Here is a 13,022-nt window from a genome sequence, read left to right as displayed (position 1 = left end):
CGTAAAAAAAAAAATAATAATAATAAAAATAAATAAATAAATAAAGTTCCATTTAGAAGGCGAAGTAATATAAAATATAAAATAAACAATGTTGTGTAATGATTTAGCACTTTATTTGGTCCATATAGTCAGGTTTAATTTTAACACCTCTCCACGGAAGATGGCACATCAGATATACAGATCAGAAATAAATCCTCTGAAATTAAAATTCTACTCATATTACACATTGATTTCAGGAAGACAAAAAGGGCACAGGGATTCTGCGCTGGATTTGGGAATAATACTTGCAGTTCCTAGGGAGTGAAGACGGGGGAAACGTTGTGCATTGGACGATTTATTTTCTCTGTTTTTCTTTTAATAACAGAACAAAATGCCCCACTCACGTTCATAGTTCCTCTGGAAATGTGCAAATCGGAAAAGCCTTGGAAGTCACGACTGGAGGCTGGAAAAGAAATGTTCGACGCTGACGCCATCGAACATTTACGTTCAGGTTGTCTTAAGGGAACAATAACCAACTTTTCCTTTGTAAGTATTTCTCAGCGAACCGAAATTAGTGGTTGCTCCGCTGTAGGATGCAGATACACACTCTTGGTTCCGGCTGTGGAAGGTGGAGTGCGCCAGGGCAGGCGGCGAGGAGAGCGTGACCCCGGGTGGCTCCGCCGTCCAGGTTGGCTCCCTGTCCGCCCCAAGGAGTCGGCTCCAGGGCAGGTGTGGGTGCTATTCAAAAGGCCGGTGAGGTCCCCTCTCCGCCCGAAAGAGCGACCAGCGGCGTCAGTCTAGAGCCCTCTACTCCAGGCTGACACCCCAGGAGCGCCGCGGTGGCGGACAGGTGCCGGCCCAGCAGAGCGCCCTTGCTGGGAGCGCAGCCGCTGGCAGAGTCCTGCTGCTGCTGCTGCTGCTGCTGCTAGTGGATGCGGCGGCGGCGGAGACGTGGAGCAAGGGGGCAGCGGTCTGAGGATGCAACAGGCACGACGGGCGCTGCAGCAGGTGGCAGTAACCCCACGGGGTCGGGGGCAGACTCTGCGCGGCGCCTGTACCAGCTCCCCGGACCCCTTGCAGGATACTCTCGATGCTGAAGGAGGTGCATCCGCCTGCCGGCCGCGACGCCGGCCCCTTGCCCTCCTCCCAAGGCTGGGAGCCTAGCGTGGGCTGCAGCGCCGGAAGGGCGCCGGGGGTCACCAGATCCGCGCCTTGCGGTTTCCTGGGCGCCTCAGCGTAGGCCGGGGCAGAGAGCAGCAGGTAGCGGAGGGGATGAGGATGCAGCAGCGCGCATGGGCGGCTCCCGGGAGTGGAGGTGGGATAGGCCCCCGGGACAGGCTGCGGCGGGGTCGGGGGCCCGAGCAGCATGCCCGGGTAGGGGGCATGCAGGGCGGCGGGAGCAGCGGGCAGGGGGAAGGGGTGGTGCTGGTGGGCTCCCGGAGGCGGGTGGTGGCGCTTGAAGCGCTTCCTGCGCCGAAGGAAGCTGCCGTTGTCGAACATGTCCTGGGAGGCGGGGTCCAGGCTCCAGTAGTTGCCCTTGCCAGGGTGTCCCGGCTCCCGGGGGATTTTGACAAAGCAGTCGTTGAGCGAGAGGTTGTGGCGGATGCTGTTCTGCCAGGCGGGGAACTTGCGGCGGTAGTAAGGGAAGCGGCCACTGATGAAGGCGCAGATGCCGCTGAGCGTGAGGCGCTTGTGTGGGCTCTGCAGAATGGCCATGGTGATGAGCGCGATGTATGAGTAGGGGGGCTTCGCCGGCGGCGGGGCGCCCGCAGAGGCCGCCGCAGACCCCGTCGGTGCCCCAAACTTGGGGCCAAACTCGGAGGAGTCGCTTGGGCCGCCGCCGCCGCCGCCCTCGGTGCGCTCTCCGGGAAGCGCACCCGCGCCCGCGCCCCGCCGCGCCTTCTGCGGCTCCGGCTGGTGCACCGGCTCTAGGAGCCGCTGGCTTCCCTCGGGCTCCTCGTCTTCCTCTTCCTCCTCCTCTTCATCTTCCTCCTCTCCCAGGATATCGATCGCACCGTCTTCCGTATCGGAGCCCCGGAGGCTGCGCGGAGGTGTGGAACGAAGGCGCTCCGCTCTTGGCCAGTTCATGAAGGAGCAGGTCTTGCAGATGCCGGGGAGGTGGCGGCCGCTCACCTGGCTCTGGGTGGGCTGGGCTGGAAGCCTGTGTTAGGAGTGTTCCAAGAAGCAGAGATGCTCGAGGTCACCCTTTTAGGTGGTGTTCTTTTTCTTTTGCCGATTTCTCCTCCTTTCCTACACCATCCGGCAAAGATGCACTTTGCCTTTTATTGAAGCTTCTTCTGAGTCCTTGTGTGGTGGACTCCCCCGTCCCCCTTTATACCCTTTCTTGCCCTACCTCAGAGCGCTCTCCCTTCCTCCCGACGCAGTCCAGTGATGAGGGTCCTTTGAGCATTACCCGACGCGGCAAGAGCCTTCAGCTGCCCCCTCCTTAGACGCACCAGCCAGCAAGGAAGGTGCTTCACTCCTCAGGCTCAGCCAGCCAATTGCGCCAGGAGTTGCATAGGCTCTGTTAACGCACTTTGAAAACAGCGCAGACGTAAGAGGGGATAGGAAAATATGTACCCGACAATCTAAGGCCACCTCCATATTCAGGCCTCTCTCCTGAAGGATAAAAATAGGAGGTGGGAGAAGGCACTGAAATATAGAAGGCATTGAAATATACAGTGTTTGACTGTAAAAGAATGTGTAAGAGTAATCTGTTTTTGTGTTTCATAGCTGGTTAGTTACCCACTTTCCCTGGTAGATTGTGTCCTCCACCCAGAATGAGGAGCTGAAGTATTTTTAATGTTCTTACTACATTCCCGAGCTCAGAGTGGAGTGTGAGAGGGTGTTGCCTTGTCCCTACTACCCCCTACCTCAGCTTCCCAAAATGTTTTCCCTGACTCAAGTTTTCAGAAAAGTCTGAAATGTGCTGTCATGAGGTTGTGGAAGTTCAGGGTGGAGGGAAAGCAGGAGGGCTAGAGAGAAGTCCCCTTCCAGCAGTGATTCTCAACTTCTTTGAACATTTAACCTCAGTATGAAGTAAATTTTATACCACGATCTTGCATAGACTTATATAACTGAGTTTCATAAAACAAGTGATCACTGATATTCTTTCTTTTTTAATGGCCATGACCAACTAAATTGATTTTGCTGCATACTAACCAGTACAAACCCAGTTTGAAATATCCTTTTCACAAAAATGGCCCAACAACTCCAAAGTATATACCCAGTCTGAGACTCCGTCTCTTTCTCTCTCTCCCTTCTTCCTTCTTTAAAAAGAAACCAACATTAAGCACTTTTTACTATAATAATAAATTCTAATCTTGAAACTTATAGGAGGCAAAAAAGGGCTGCAGTTTCAGTGTCTTTAATTCACCAGGTCATCATTCCTTTCTCACACTGGAGAAGAACAAGATGACAGAGACGCTCTGTTTAAGTCACGACATCCTTGGAAGTAACATGATTTTTAGGTTGGCTTCAGTTAAATTAGTTCAGAGAATAAAGTGGCAGTGCAGTGCAATATAATTTTTTTTTTTTTTTTCTGGTACGCGGGCCTCTCACTGTTGTGGCCTCTCTTGTTGCGGAGCACAGGCTCCAGACGCGCAGGCCCAGCGGCCCTGGCTCACGGGTCCAGCTGCTCTGTGGCATGTGGGATCTTCCCGGGCCAGGGCACGAACTCGTGTCTCCTGCATTGGCAGGCGGACTCTCAACCACTGCGCCACCAGGGAAGCCCAGTGCAATATAATTTAATGTGTGTTATATCACTAGGTATCCTATGGTAAAATACTAACAATATATACTCATAATTTAATACCTACCTACTTGTGAAAAGAATTTGAGGTGGCATCTAATAAAGATTCAGCATAGAAATATTGTATTATGCCATTGATGGTTACATAGTAAATCTTCTATTAGAGTTTGTAAAATGACAACAAATTTTCAGTGAGAAATCAGAAGCCAGCTAATATAACAAAAAATAGCTTAAAGGAGTTAGTTTCTTCAGGATAAAATTTTGAAAACAGCTTTCTTACAAGTCTTTTTAAAGTCTTATCCTCTATTTCTGAGGTGTTTACCCTCTAAGCCTTCTCAGTTGTATGTAGTTTGAAGTAGAAAAAATAACAGAAGTTTTCGAGCCTAACAGATTTGTGTTTGAGTCCCAAATTAACCAATTACTACTTGTGTGACCTATTAAACTAAGCTTCAGGAGGGCTGGGACAGGTGTCTTATTCAGCCTTAGATTCCCAGATGCCTCTCCCTCAACCCCCTGTAGGTAAGGCACATTTCTTCCATCAGCATAGGAATCCGATTACCTGGGAAAGGGAGCATTGTTAGTTTTCCTGCAGTCAACTTCTATGGGGATTTGGGTTATTTAAAAATGAAAGGAGAAAAGTAAGGGCACTTAAAAAAAAAAAAGGCAAAACCACCCCCAATGATGGAAGTATGTCAAAGAGGGCACTGGGAGACAAGAAAGAGCTGCCAATGGCCAAAGCTGGGGCAATTAGAGCATCAAAATATAGTATTAGATTATTAACCAAAGTATAAAATATTCATGTGTCTATACTGATAAAAAAATAGATGACTGAGTAAATTAATACATGGGGGAAAGAGGCAAATCTCCCTTGCAGAAACTTCCAAATAAATTATGTAGATATTCCACCCTCTAGGAGGTAGAGCATAACCCCCCAGTCTCTTAACTGTGGGCAATGCACAATGACTTCCTTCCAAAGAGAACCATATGAAGTGGGGGGAGGGGGAATAAGTTAGCGTGGAGAAACCTGACAAAGGTTTCAGCCAGGTGTCAGGTAATCAATGTCAACATCAACAGTCATAAATCAGGTTGATAGTATGTGCCCTTGATATGAGGTGATAAAAATGGGAGACATGACTACCCATGTAGTCATGGGGGGTGGAGGAGGGTGGCTGGATATGGGAATTCCCTTCTACTATCTGCTCTGCTCCATGTTTCTGTAAACGTAAAACTGTTCTGAAAATTATATTTTATCAAAAAATTAAACAGGAGAAAAAGGGCCTAGTAGCCAAAAAGTAGAAACTCAAATGTCCATCAACTGATGAGTAGATGAACAAAATGTGGTGTATAAATAGAATTTTATTCAGCAATAAAAAGAAACAAAATGCTGATACATGCAACAACATGGATGAACCCTGAAAACATTATGGTAGGTGAAAGGAGTCCAAACAGGCAAATCTAGAGACAGAAAGTAGACAAGTAGCTGCTGGGGAACAGGGGCAGGGGGAAATGGGGATTAACTGCTAATGGATACAGAGTTTGAGAGCTATGAAAATGTTCTGGAATTACTGATAGATAGTGGTACTGGTTGCCACTACCTGTGGATATACTAAAGCCATGAATTGTATACTTTAAAGGGTAAATTTTTTTGCTAATTATATCTAAATAAAATTAATATACAAAATATATCAATGTAAAAATAAATAGCTGTATCAAGGAAAACTAAGTTGCGTTTTTTGGAGATACTCCATTATGGCAAGTAATTCCTTAAGGAAAAAAAAAGGGTGGGGGGGACTCTTTCTGTCCCACCTGATTAATTCTTTAGTGTTGTGTTACTTTGTGCTCATGAAACACTGAAACATTTAACATGGGGTCTGGTGCATAGTGGGCACTCAATAATATTTGGAGATTACTTCTTTCCTAACACTGAATAGGTTTTTTGTTCCTGAACAAATCAGGGGGTCATAAATGCCATCCACCCCACTTTGAAAAACCAACCTCTCTAAACTACTGTACAGAAAAGAGGATGTCTGATTTCTCTCCATTTCGCTCTGAAAATTAAAGGCAATTCAGTTATCAACCAAGTTGATCCTTATTTTAAATAAGTTGATTCTAATATTAAGACTAATTCTGAGAAAAAAGTCTAGTTCTTCTTTCTCACCAAAGTAGGACAAGTTGCTAGACATTCAAAGACAGAATTCACTTCTTTCAGTATCACCTCCACAATGTATGGCATTTCTAGAACTGGGAAAGTCCTTTCAAAGAAATCTTAAAATATAATTTTCCACCTACATTACTAATCCAAAGGAGACATTTATGCAATTTGTAGCAAGCAACCAAGCCCACAAATGTTTAAAAGTTTTAGCTTTGTTGATAATTCCCTTCAAAATTCATAATATATTAGGAATTAGAGACCCTTTCAATCCCTGGTCTTCCCTCACCCCCTGGGCTGACCCTTCCTATAGCTATCTTAAACTCAGTACTAATGTTCTTGCCCCTTTCACTAAAAGCGGGAAAAGCCTAGGAAAGAATCATGTAAGAAGCTGTGCAGAAGCTTGAATGTATTATCAAGTCTTGCTGGAAAAGGAGAATTTACATTTACTGAAACTCTGTATCAGGGTACTTTAAATTTAATCCCTGGAACAATTCAAAGAGATTTGCACTTTATTGCATTTTATGAATAAGGAAGCAAAGGTTTAGAGAGACTTAGTAATTTATCCTATGTTACTCAGTAAACTATAAAGTTACAAATGAACTATGCCTAAACCTTGATTATCATCATTACCATAATCATAATACCCTGAAAATCTTCTATGGTTAGCAGAATAATGGCCCATGTTATTTATTTGTTAGTGATAGCCATTATAAAAATAAAATCTCTCGAGGATATCTATTGGAGGTTCCAAACCCCTCTGAAGTACAGGTTAAACTGGTAATGTCTCTGATCACTGAAAAATACTTCATGTTGGGAAAAATAAGAATGAAGAACAGGGCAGTGCATATTTAAAAGAACTTATAAATAACATAAAAATACAATAAAAAAATCTAAATTAAAACAGTGAGATGCCATTCCATCAGAATGGCAAAGGTTAAAATGTGTTAGCTAGGTTTGGAAAAAAGGGTACTTTCATACACTCCTGTTTTACAGCAAGAAGGTACAGCCATTTGGGAAGGCAGTTTATCAGTATCTATTAAGAACTTTAAATGTGCATATCCTGGAAGCCAGTGATTCCACCCTTACATATCTCTTCCACAGAAACATTCTTACATAAAAACAAAGAGGCACACATAATGATGTTCACTGCAGCACTGTCTGCAATTTCAAAAACAGGAAGCAACTAGTTCATCTGCCACAGTGATCACAACCACATCACCTGTCCAGCTCAAAACCCTTCAGCCACTTCCCAGGGCTTTCAGAATAATGCATATTTTGCTCTGTCCTGTAAGCAAAAAGCCCGGCCCTGGCTCACAACTCCAATCCCACCTCCTACCCTGGCTTTCAAACCTTCCACCACACTTGCCTTCTTCCTGGTCTTCCAGCACACTAACTGGTTCCCACCTAAAGACCCTCTCCACTACTTGCTCCCTCTGTGTAGAATCTTCTCCCTGACTTTGCATCAATGACTCCTTTTAACTCTGTTCTCAACTTAAAAGCCACCTCTGGCAACCTGGATGAACCTTGAGGTTCATTATGCTAAGTGAAATAAGTTAGAGAAAGACAAATACTGTAGGATTTCACTCATATGTGGAATATAAAAAACAAACTAACAAAATAAATAAATGAGCAAAACAAAACAAAACAAAACATGTGTATACAGACAGCAGAGCAATGGTTACCAGAGGGGAAAGGGAAGGAAACTAAACTGTATGGGGAAGGATGGAAACTAAATTTTTGGTGGTGAGCACACTGTAGTGTATACAGAAGTAAAAATATAATGTTGTACACATGAAACTTATATAATGTTAAAAGCTAATGTCACCTCAATAAGAAATAAAGTTTTTAAAAAATGACAATTTTCACCAAATTGTACTATAGATTGAATTCAATTCAGTTAAAATCCTAGCAGGCTTTTTGAAGAAACTAACAAGTTAATGATAAACTTTATATTGAAAACAAAAATATCTAAAATAGCTGTAACAACTGAAAAAGATAAACAAGATTGGAATATTTACACTACCTAATTTCAAAACTTACTCTAAGGCTAAAGTTATCAGTACAGTGTGGTAGTGCCATAAGGACAGACGAATGAAAATAATGTCCATGAACACACACACACACACACACGTGATTTTCAGCAAAGGTGCAAAAAGCTCATTCAAAGGGCAAAAGAGTTTTCAAGACATAATGATGGAACAATTAACTTGAAATGGATCATGATGCTAAATGTTAAGAGCTAAAATTATTAAGTTCCTAAAAGAAAACATAGGGAAGATCTTTGTGACATTGGGATTATCAAAAAGTTCTAAAACAGCCCCACCCCACCAAAAAAAAAAAAAGCCACTTCTCCTCAGAGGCTTTTCATGCCCACTCATTCTAAAGTCAGTTTTGAATTTTATCAGCCTTCTTCAGGCACCTAGTATTTTCTCACTTATTTATGTCCCTCCACTAGAATGTAAGCAATACAAACCTGGCTTTTAACCATCATGTGCAGTTTCAGCCCCAGCACTAATACTGGGCAAACTTGGAAGCTCTCAATGAATGTTTTTTTAAAGAAATGTATTCTATGCTATACCATGAATTTCTGTCCAGCAGTTAAAGACATATTTATATGCATTGTCACAGAAAGATCTAAGATTAATAGTTTTTTTAAAGAGCAAACTGTATTATAATATGTAAAGAATGATTTTTTATTTAAAACACACATTATAAAAATCTTTCCTTGAGGATATTTATGGCAAGTTTGTAAGTTTTCCGAAGAAATTCCTTAAATTATAGCTTTATTATTGGAAAATAATTCACTCTGGGAAACAATGTAAACCATAATGTGTGCATAAGTGAAAAGAAACATCTAAAAGGATAGACATTAAACTGACAACGCTGCTTACCCAGAAGTGACAGTGACTGAAGGAGAAAGGTCAGGAGAGACTGACTTCATCTGTAATGCTTGTGTTTTACAACACAAATGTAGTCATGCAATACTTTTGTAAAGAAAAATATTTAAAGATTAATACGTTATAAAGAAAAAAATCAAATATTTATCAGTTTAAAACAGATTTTTAAGAGTTTAGATTAATATTACTTCAAACATTTCTCCCACAAAAGTACCATTAATTGTAAGCCCTTTCTCATGGCCTAGAACAGATGAATCTAAATACTTATTATTTGCCAATGAACATTATGAAGTATTATCGTGACTACATTAATTATAAAATAAATTGAAATTTTTAGGAAGGAGAAAACATTTATCTATGCTCTGTTGTGGGCCAGGAGCTGAGCTGGGTGCATTACAAACCTATTTAACCCTCACAACAAGCTTGAATGTTTGATATTATCACTGTCCACTTTAAAAGTAAGAAAACTAATCTCAGAGAAAATACTTTGCCCAAGATTATACAGCGAAGCAGCAGCAGAGCTGGAATTAAAGCCCTGGAATTAAAGATCTGACTCAAAAATCAGCTGACTTTCTATCAGGCAATTGGCTGCCACAAAATAAGCGTATTCTCTCAACCACAAATTAAGAGAATAGATTCAGGAGGCAAATGGATGAACATAAAGAAGTTATATTAAAAAGGTACAGAACACAGGGGAAGGGAGATAGATAATCTAATCAATTAGCCTGCCTCCAACTACTGGAACCATTCAAGATACAGAGATGTAATTTTGACTTAAAATTCTGAAAAAATATTCCAAAAGCCATTCTGACAGCCTTCCGATATTTAACAACCATTAACTCTTCTTTAAATTCCATTTAATGCCTTTCTCTTACAATTTGAATATAGTTAAGCTGACCTGGCCTTTAGCAGGAAGAAGAGAAAAGTAATCCATTGTATACTTACATGCCTACCATTTATATAAAGATTGTTAAATTATCAAAAGTTAAATGCAGTTACATCTGAAGTTTTATACCTTGTCACTTTTTAGTTTATATTGAAAAATAAAGAAGTCAAAAAAAAAAGATGAATTTAATACCAGTAGTAAAATCTACTTTAAAACTAAAATCTACTCTAAAATTAAAAGCTCTACAATTGAAATCTTTGAAATATATTACAAAGTGAATGGCTGAAGTTCCATTACACTGACTACCAGTAAGGCTTAGAATCTGACTAAGAATAAGAGAAAGTTTCAGTTAATTTCTTTGATTTAGGTTCCTTCCACTTATAAGTCTCTACCACTGTAAACCCTTTATTTCCTTTAATAAAAATGGTGACATTGTTTTTAAAAATTTTTGTTATTAACAATAAAATTACATCCACGCAATCAGCTGAAGTTCTAAGGGAAAATGACAATGTTGAAGTAAGTTTTCCCATTATTATAACTTCTATGAGTGAGAAATTCAGCATATGTAAACTCCAAAGCCAATTCTGAAAGATATGTTTATGAATCATCTGTCCACAAAAAAAGTCAGAGGGGGGCTTCCCTGCTGGCGCAGTGGTTGACAGTCTGCCTGCCGATGCAGGGGACGCGGGTTCGTGCATCGGTCCGGGAGGATACCACGTGCCGTGGAGCAGCTGGGCCCGTGAGCCGTGGCTGCTGGGCCTGCGCGTCCGGAGCCTGTGCTCCGCAGCGGGAGAGGCCGCAGCGGTGAGAGGCCCATGTACCGAAAAAAAAAAAAAAAAGTCAGAGGACAGTGTATTTTATTGTATGAATACCAAATGTTTTATAATACTGATTTACTATGTTGTATGTATTCTATAAAATAAATACTATTTTAAAGATTACACTGGAATTCATAAGAGAAGTAATGCAAAGAACAAACGCTTGAAATACATCCAATAGGAAACTTATTCCCAATTTTATTATCCCATCCTTTTGGTGATGCTTCTAGTGTTATGGACAAACTTGATCTTCTTTGAAATGTGTTGTCCATTGATTTTCTGTTTCAGTAACAGTAGCTATAAATAGTTGTTTAAGAATATCCTTATCTAAATTCCTGCCTGCAAACAGAACAAAACATGGTATGAGTATATGATGCTTATTAAAATGACACAGTTTACCTATCAAGTCCAGATCATTAAATGTTTCATGATCTTCAGAAATTTATAAAAACAATAGTAATTAGTGATTCCTTCCTTAACTTTCTAATTAAGTCCCTTAGAACCAAGTTGGCATTTGGATTAATCACTTTTCTAAAATTATTTGAAGAGGAGTAAAAGGCTTAACAAGTTCTTATGATGTTATCTCATAATTAAGATAAATACATTAACCACAAGCTTATTCAGATTTACAAAAGAGGTTCAGATTGGTTAGTACTGCTTACGTAGCACATTATATCCCTTTCTCTCTCTCTCTCTCTATCTCTCTTTTGCTTTAGAAATTTAACTGTCTATAAGGGAAAAGAATCTGAAAAAAATAGATATATATGTATGTATAACTAAATCACTTTGCTGTACACCTGAAAATAACACAACATTGTAAATCAACTATACTTCAATTTAAAAAAAAGTTAACTGTTTGTCACTTACCAATGAAGACCAATCGATTTGTTCTCTCACTATCATCTTCCCAGCTCACTGGTGTCTCCTCCAGATCATACAGCTCATGGACACCCTGGACAATCACTTGTTGTGGTTTGTCTTTGATCGACACCAGCCCCTGCTCAGAGGAGAATGAGCAATCAGCCACAGTTTGAATTTAAAAGCAGAAATCGAGCATCAATGTTAATGGATTAATTACTCCCATTTCTTTTTAAAATACAAACTCATAAAGGAGATGCTGTTAAAATTACTTAATTCCAGTTATTTGTGCATTAAAGAGTTTCCTAAATCCTCCAATTTTTAAAAAAGGCTTCTGCACACATTTTTTTAAACAATCCCTATTTCTAATGATAAAATTAATATACGTAATTAGGATGTTTATTCAGTGTTACCACAATGAAAACTGAAACAACCAAATGATAAAACATGTTATATCTCAAATTCTACCAATGATTCTACTTTTAAGGATTTTATACTTGTTTCACAGTTTTAGTGGGAAAATTTGAGAAGTTAAAGGATTTTGGTGATAATCTGTTTTTGAATGGGTTGTAATAAATGGAGTAGATAATGATGAAATAAAGGAAAAGAAAAACTATTATTATTTATCTGAATAAAATTCATTTAATATTGCTTTGCAGAAATGAGGAACAAATTATCTGATGAACTGGCCTATGGGAATGAAATAATTTCTCTGAAATAATATTTGTTATACATATTTATTATAAAAATAATATATGTATTAAAAAATAGTAAGAGACAAACCACTGTCATTCCCACCACATAATTTTTGATGTATTCATGTATTTGGGGTACATGTTCTTCTAGTTTTCTTTTCTTGTGCAGAGTTTTGTTTTCTGCTTTTCAAATCTGAGTTTTAATATGTAACAGCAAGCTCCATGGAGAGAATTACCTAAGCATCAATTTTATACTTGTATAAAGACTTTGAAGTGTCAGCTGTTATTAGAATTAACAGTTTAAACATGTTGATTATTTTCAGACTAGTATAATACTTTGTAACAGCAAAGAGAAGGAAGTCTATGAAGAGAAAGGCTGTGGTGCCTCAGAGGTCCCAGCGTTGCTGTGATGAGAGGAAGGCCAAAAGAAGAACCAAGGAGGACAGCTGCAGAACAACTGTCATACACGAAGGACAAAATCCAGACTGGGATGGTGCAAGATGAGCCACTGAACTCTATACAGAGGTCTCGTTGCTGCATTCGTATAAACGCCCAAATAGTTGCTTTTCTAGGTAACCACCCCCCATTCAGTACTAGGGGATAAAAGCAGTTACAGAATGAAATATGATCTTCCAATTAGGATCACAGACTGTAGATGGGGACACAGTCATAAAGAAGCAGCAGGATCTGGCTTAGTTCCTCTGCGGGGGAACGACGGGGGAATAGACTAGGATTCAGCTGTGCTGCTCTGCAGCGCCAATCCCAGGTGGAACCAGCACAGGGAGTGAAGAAATCTAAACCAAAATAGTGACCCTAGGAAGTCGGCTGCTAGCCAGAGAATGTGGCTACTAACAGTAATGATAATAAACAGTAATAATAAAACCTTATGCACACTTCTGGAAACACAGGAGTAGACACTCAAATGACTGTTGATTCGTTAAGCACATAGCCTAGAACCCACTGCTCCCTGGAAAAAACACCTTTTT

General features: G+C 40.6%; 2 protein-coding genes across 3 annotated transcripts in view; both read right to left on the bottom strand.

Moving 5' to 3' along the window:
* Window positions 1-721: 721 nt before the first annotated feature.
* On the bottom strand, window positions 722-2,067 carry LOC309804534 (forkhead box protein D4-like 1; the record flags this gene model as incomplete). Its single annotated transcript, XM_082621928.1, is given in 2 exon segments — window positions 722-900; window positions 903-2,067. Coding segments are annotated over 2 exon segments (1,344 nt in total).
* Window positions 2,068-10,652: 8,585 nt separating this feature from the next.
* Window positions 10,653-13,022, bottom strand: part of LOC309806175 (zinc-regulated GTPase metalloprotein activator 1B) — a 43,268-nt gene continuing 40,898 nt past the window's right edge. For both annotated transcript variants that reach the window (XM_082624741.1, XM_082624740.1), the window contains 2 exons: window positions 11,351-11,480; window positions 10,653-10,822 (listed from right to left, as the gene is read on the bottom strand). In XM_082624741.1, coding sequence (XP_082480867.1) covers window positions 10,716-10,822; window positions 11,351-11,480 — 237 coding nt within the window. In that variant the 3' untranslated portion in view covers window positions 10,653-10,715. The remainder of the gene's footprint in view (window positions 10,823-11,350; window positions 11,481-13,022) is intronic.

Source organism: Mesoplodon mirus (genome assembly GCF_964341445.2).
Source record: "Mesoplodon mirus genome assembly, chromosome: 1".
NCBI lineage: Eukaryota > Metazoa > Chordata > Mammalia > Artiodactyla > Ziphiidae > Mesoplodon > Mesoplodon mirus.
Note: the sequence above shows the minus strand (reverse complement) of the source record. Positions and strands in the feature narration are given on the sequence as shown.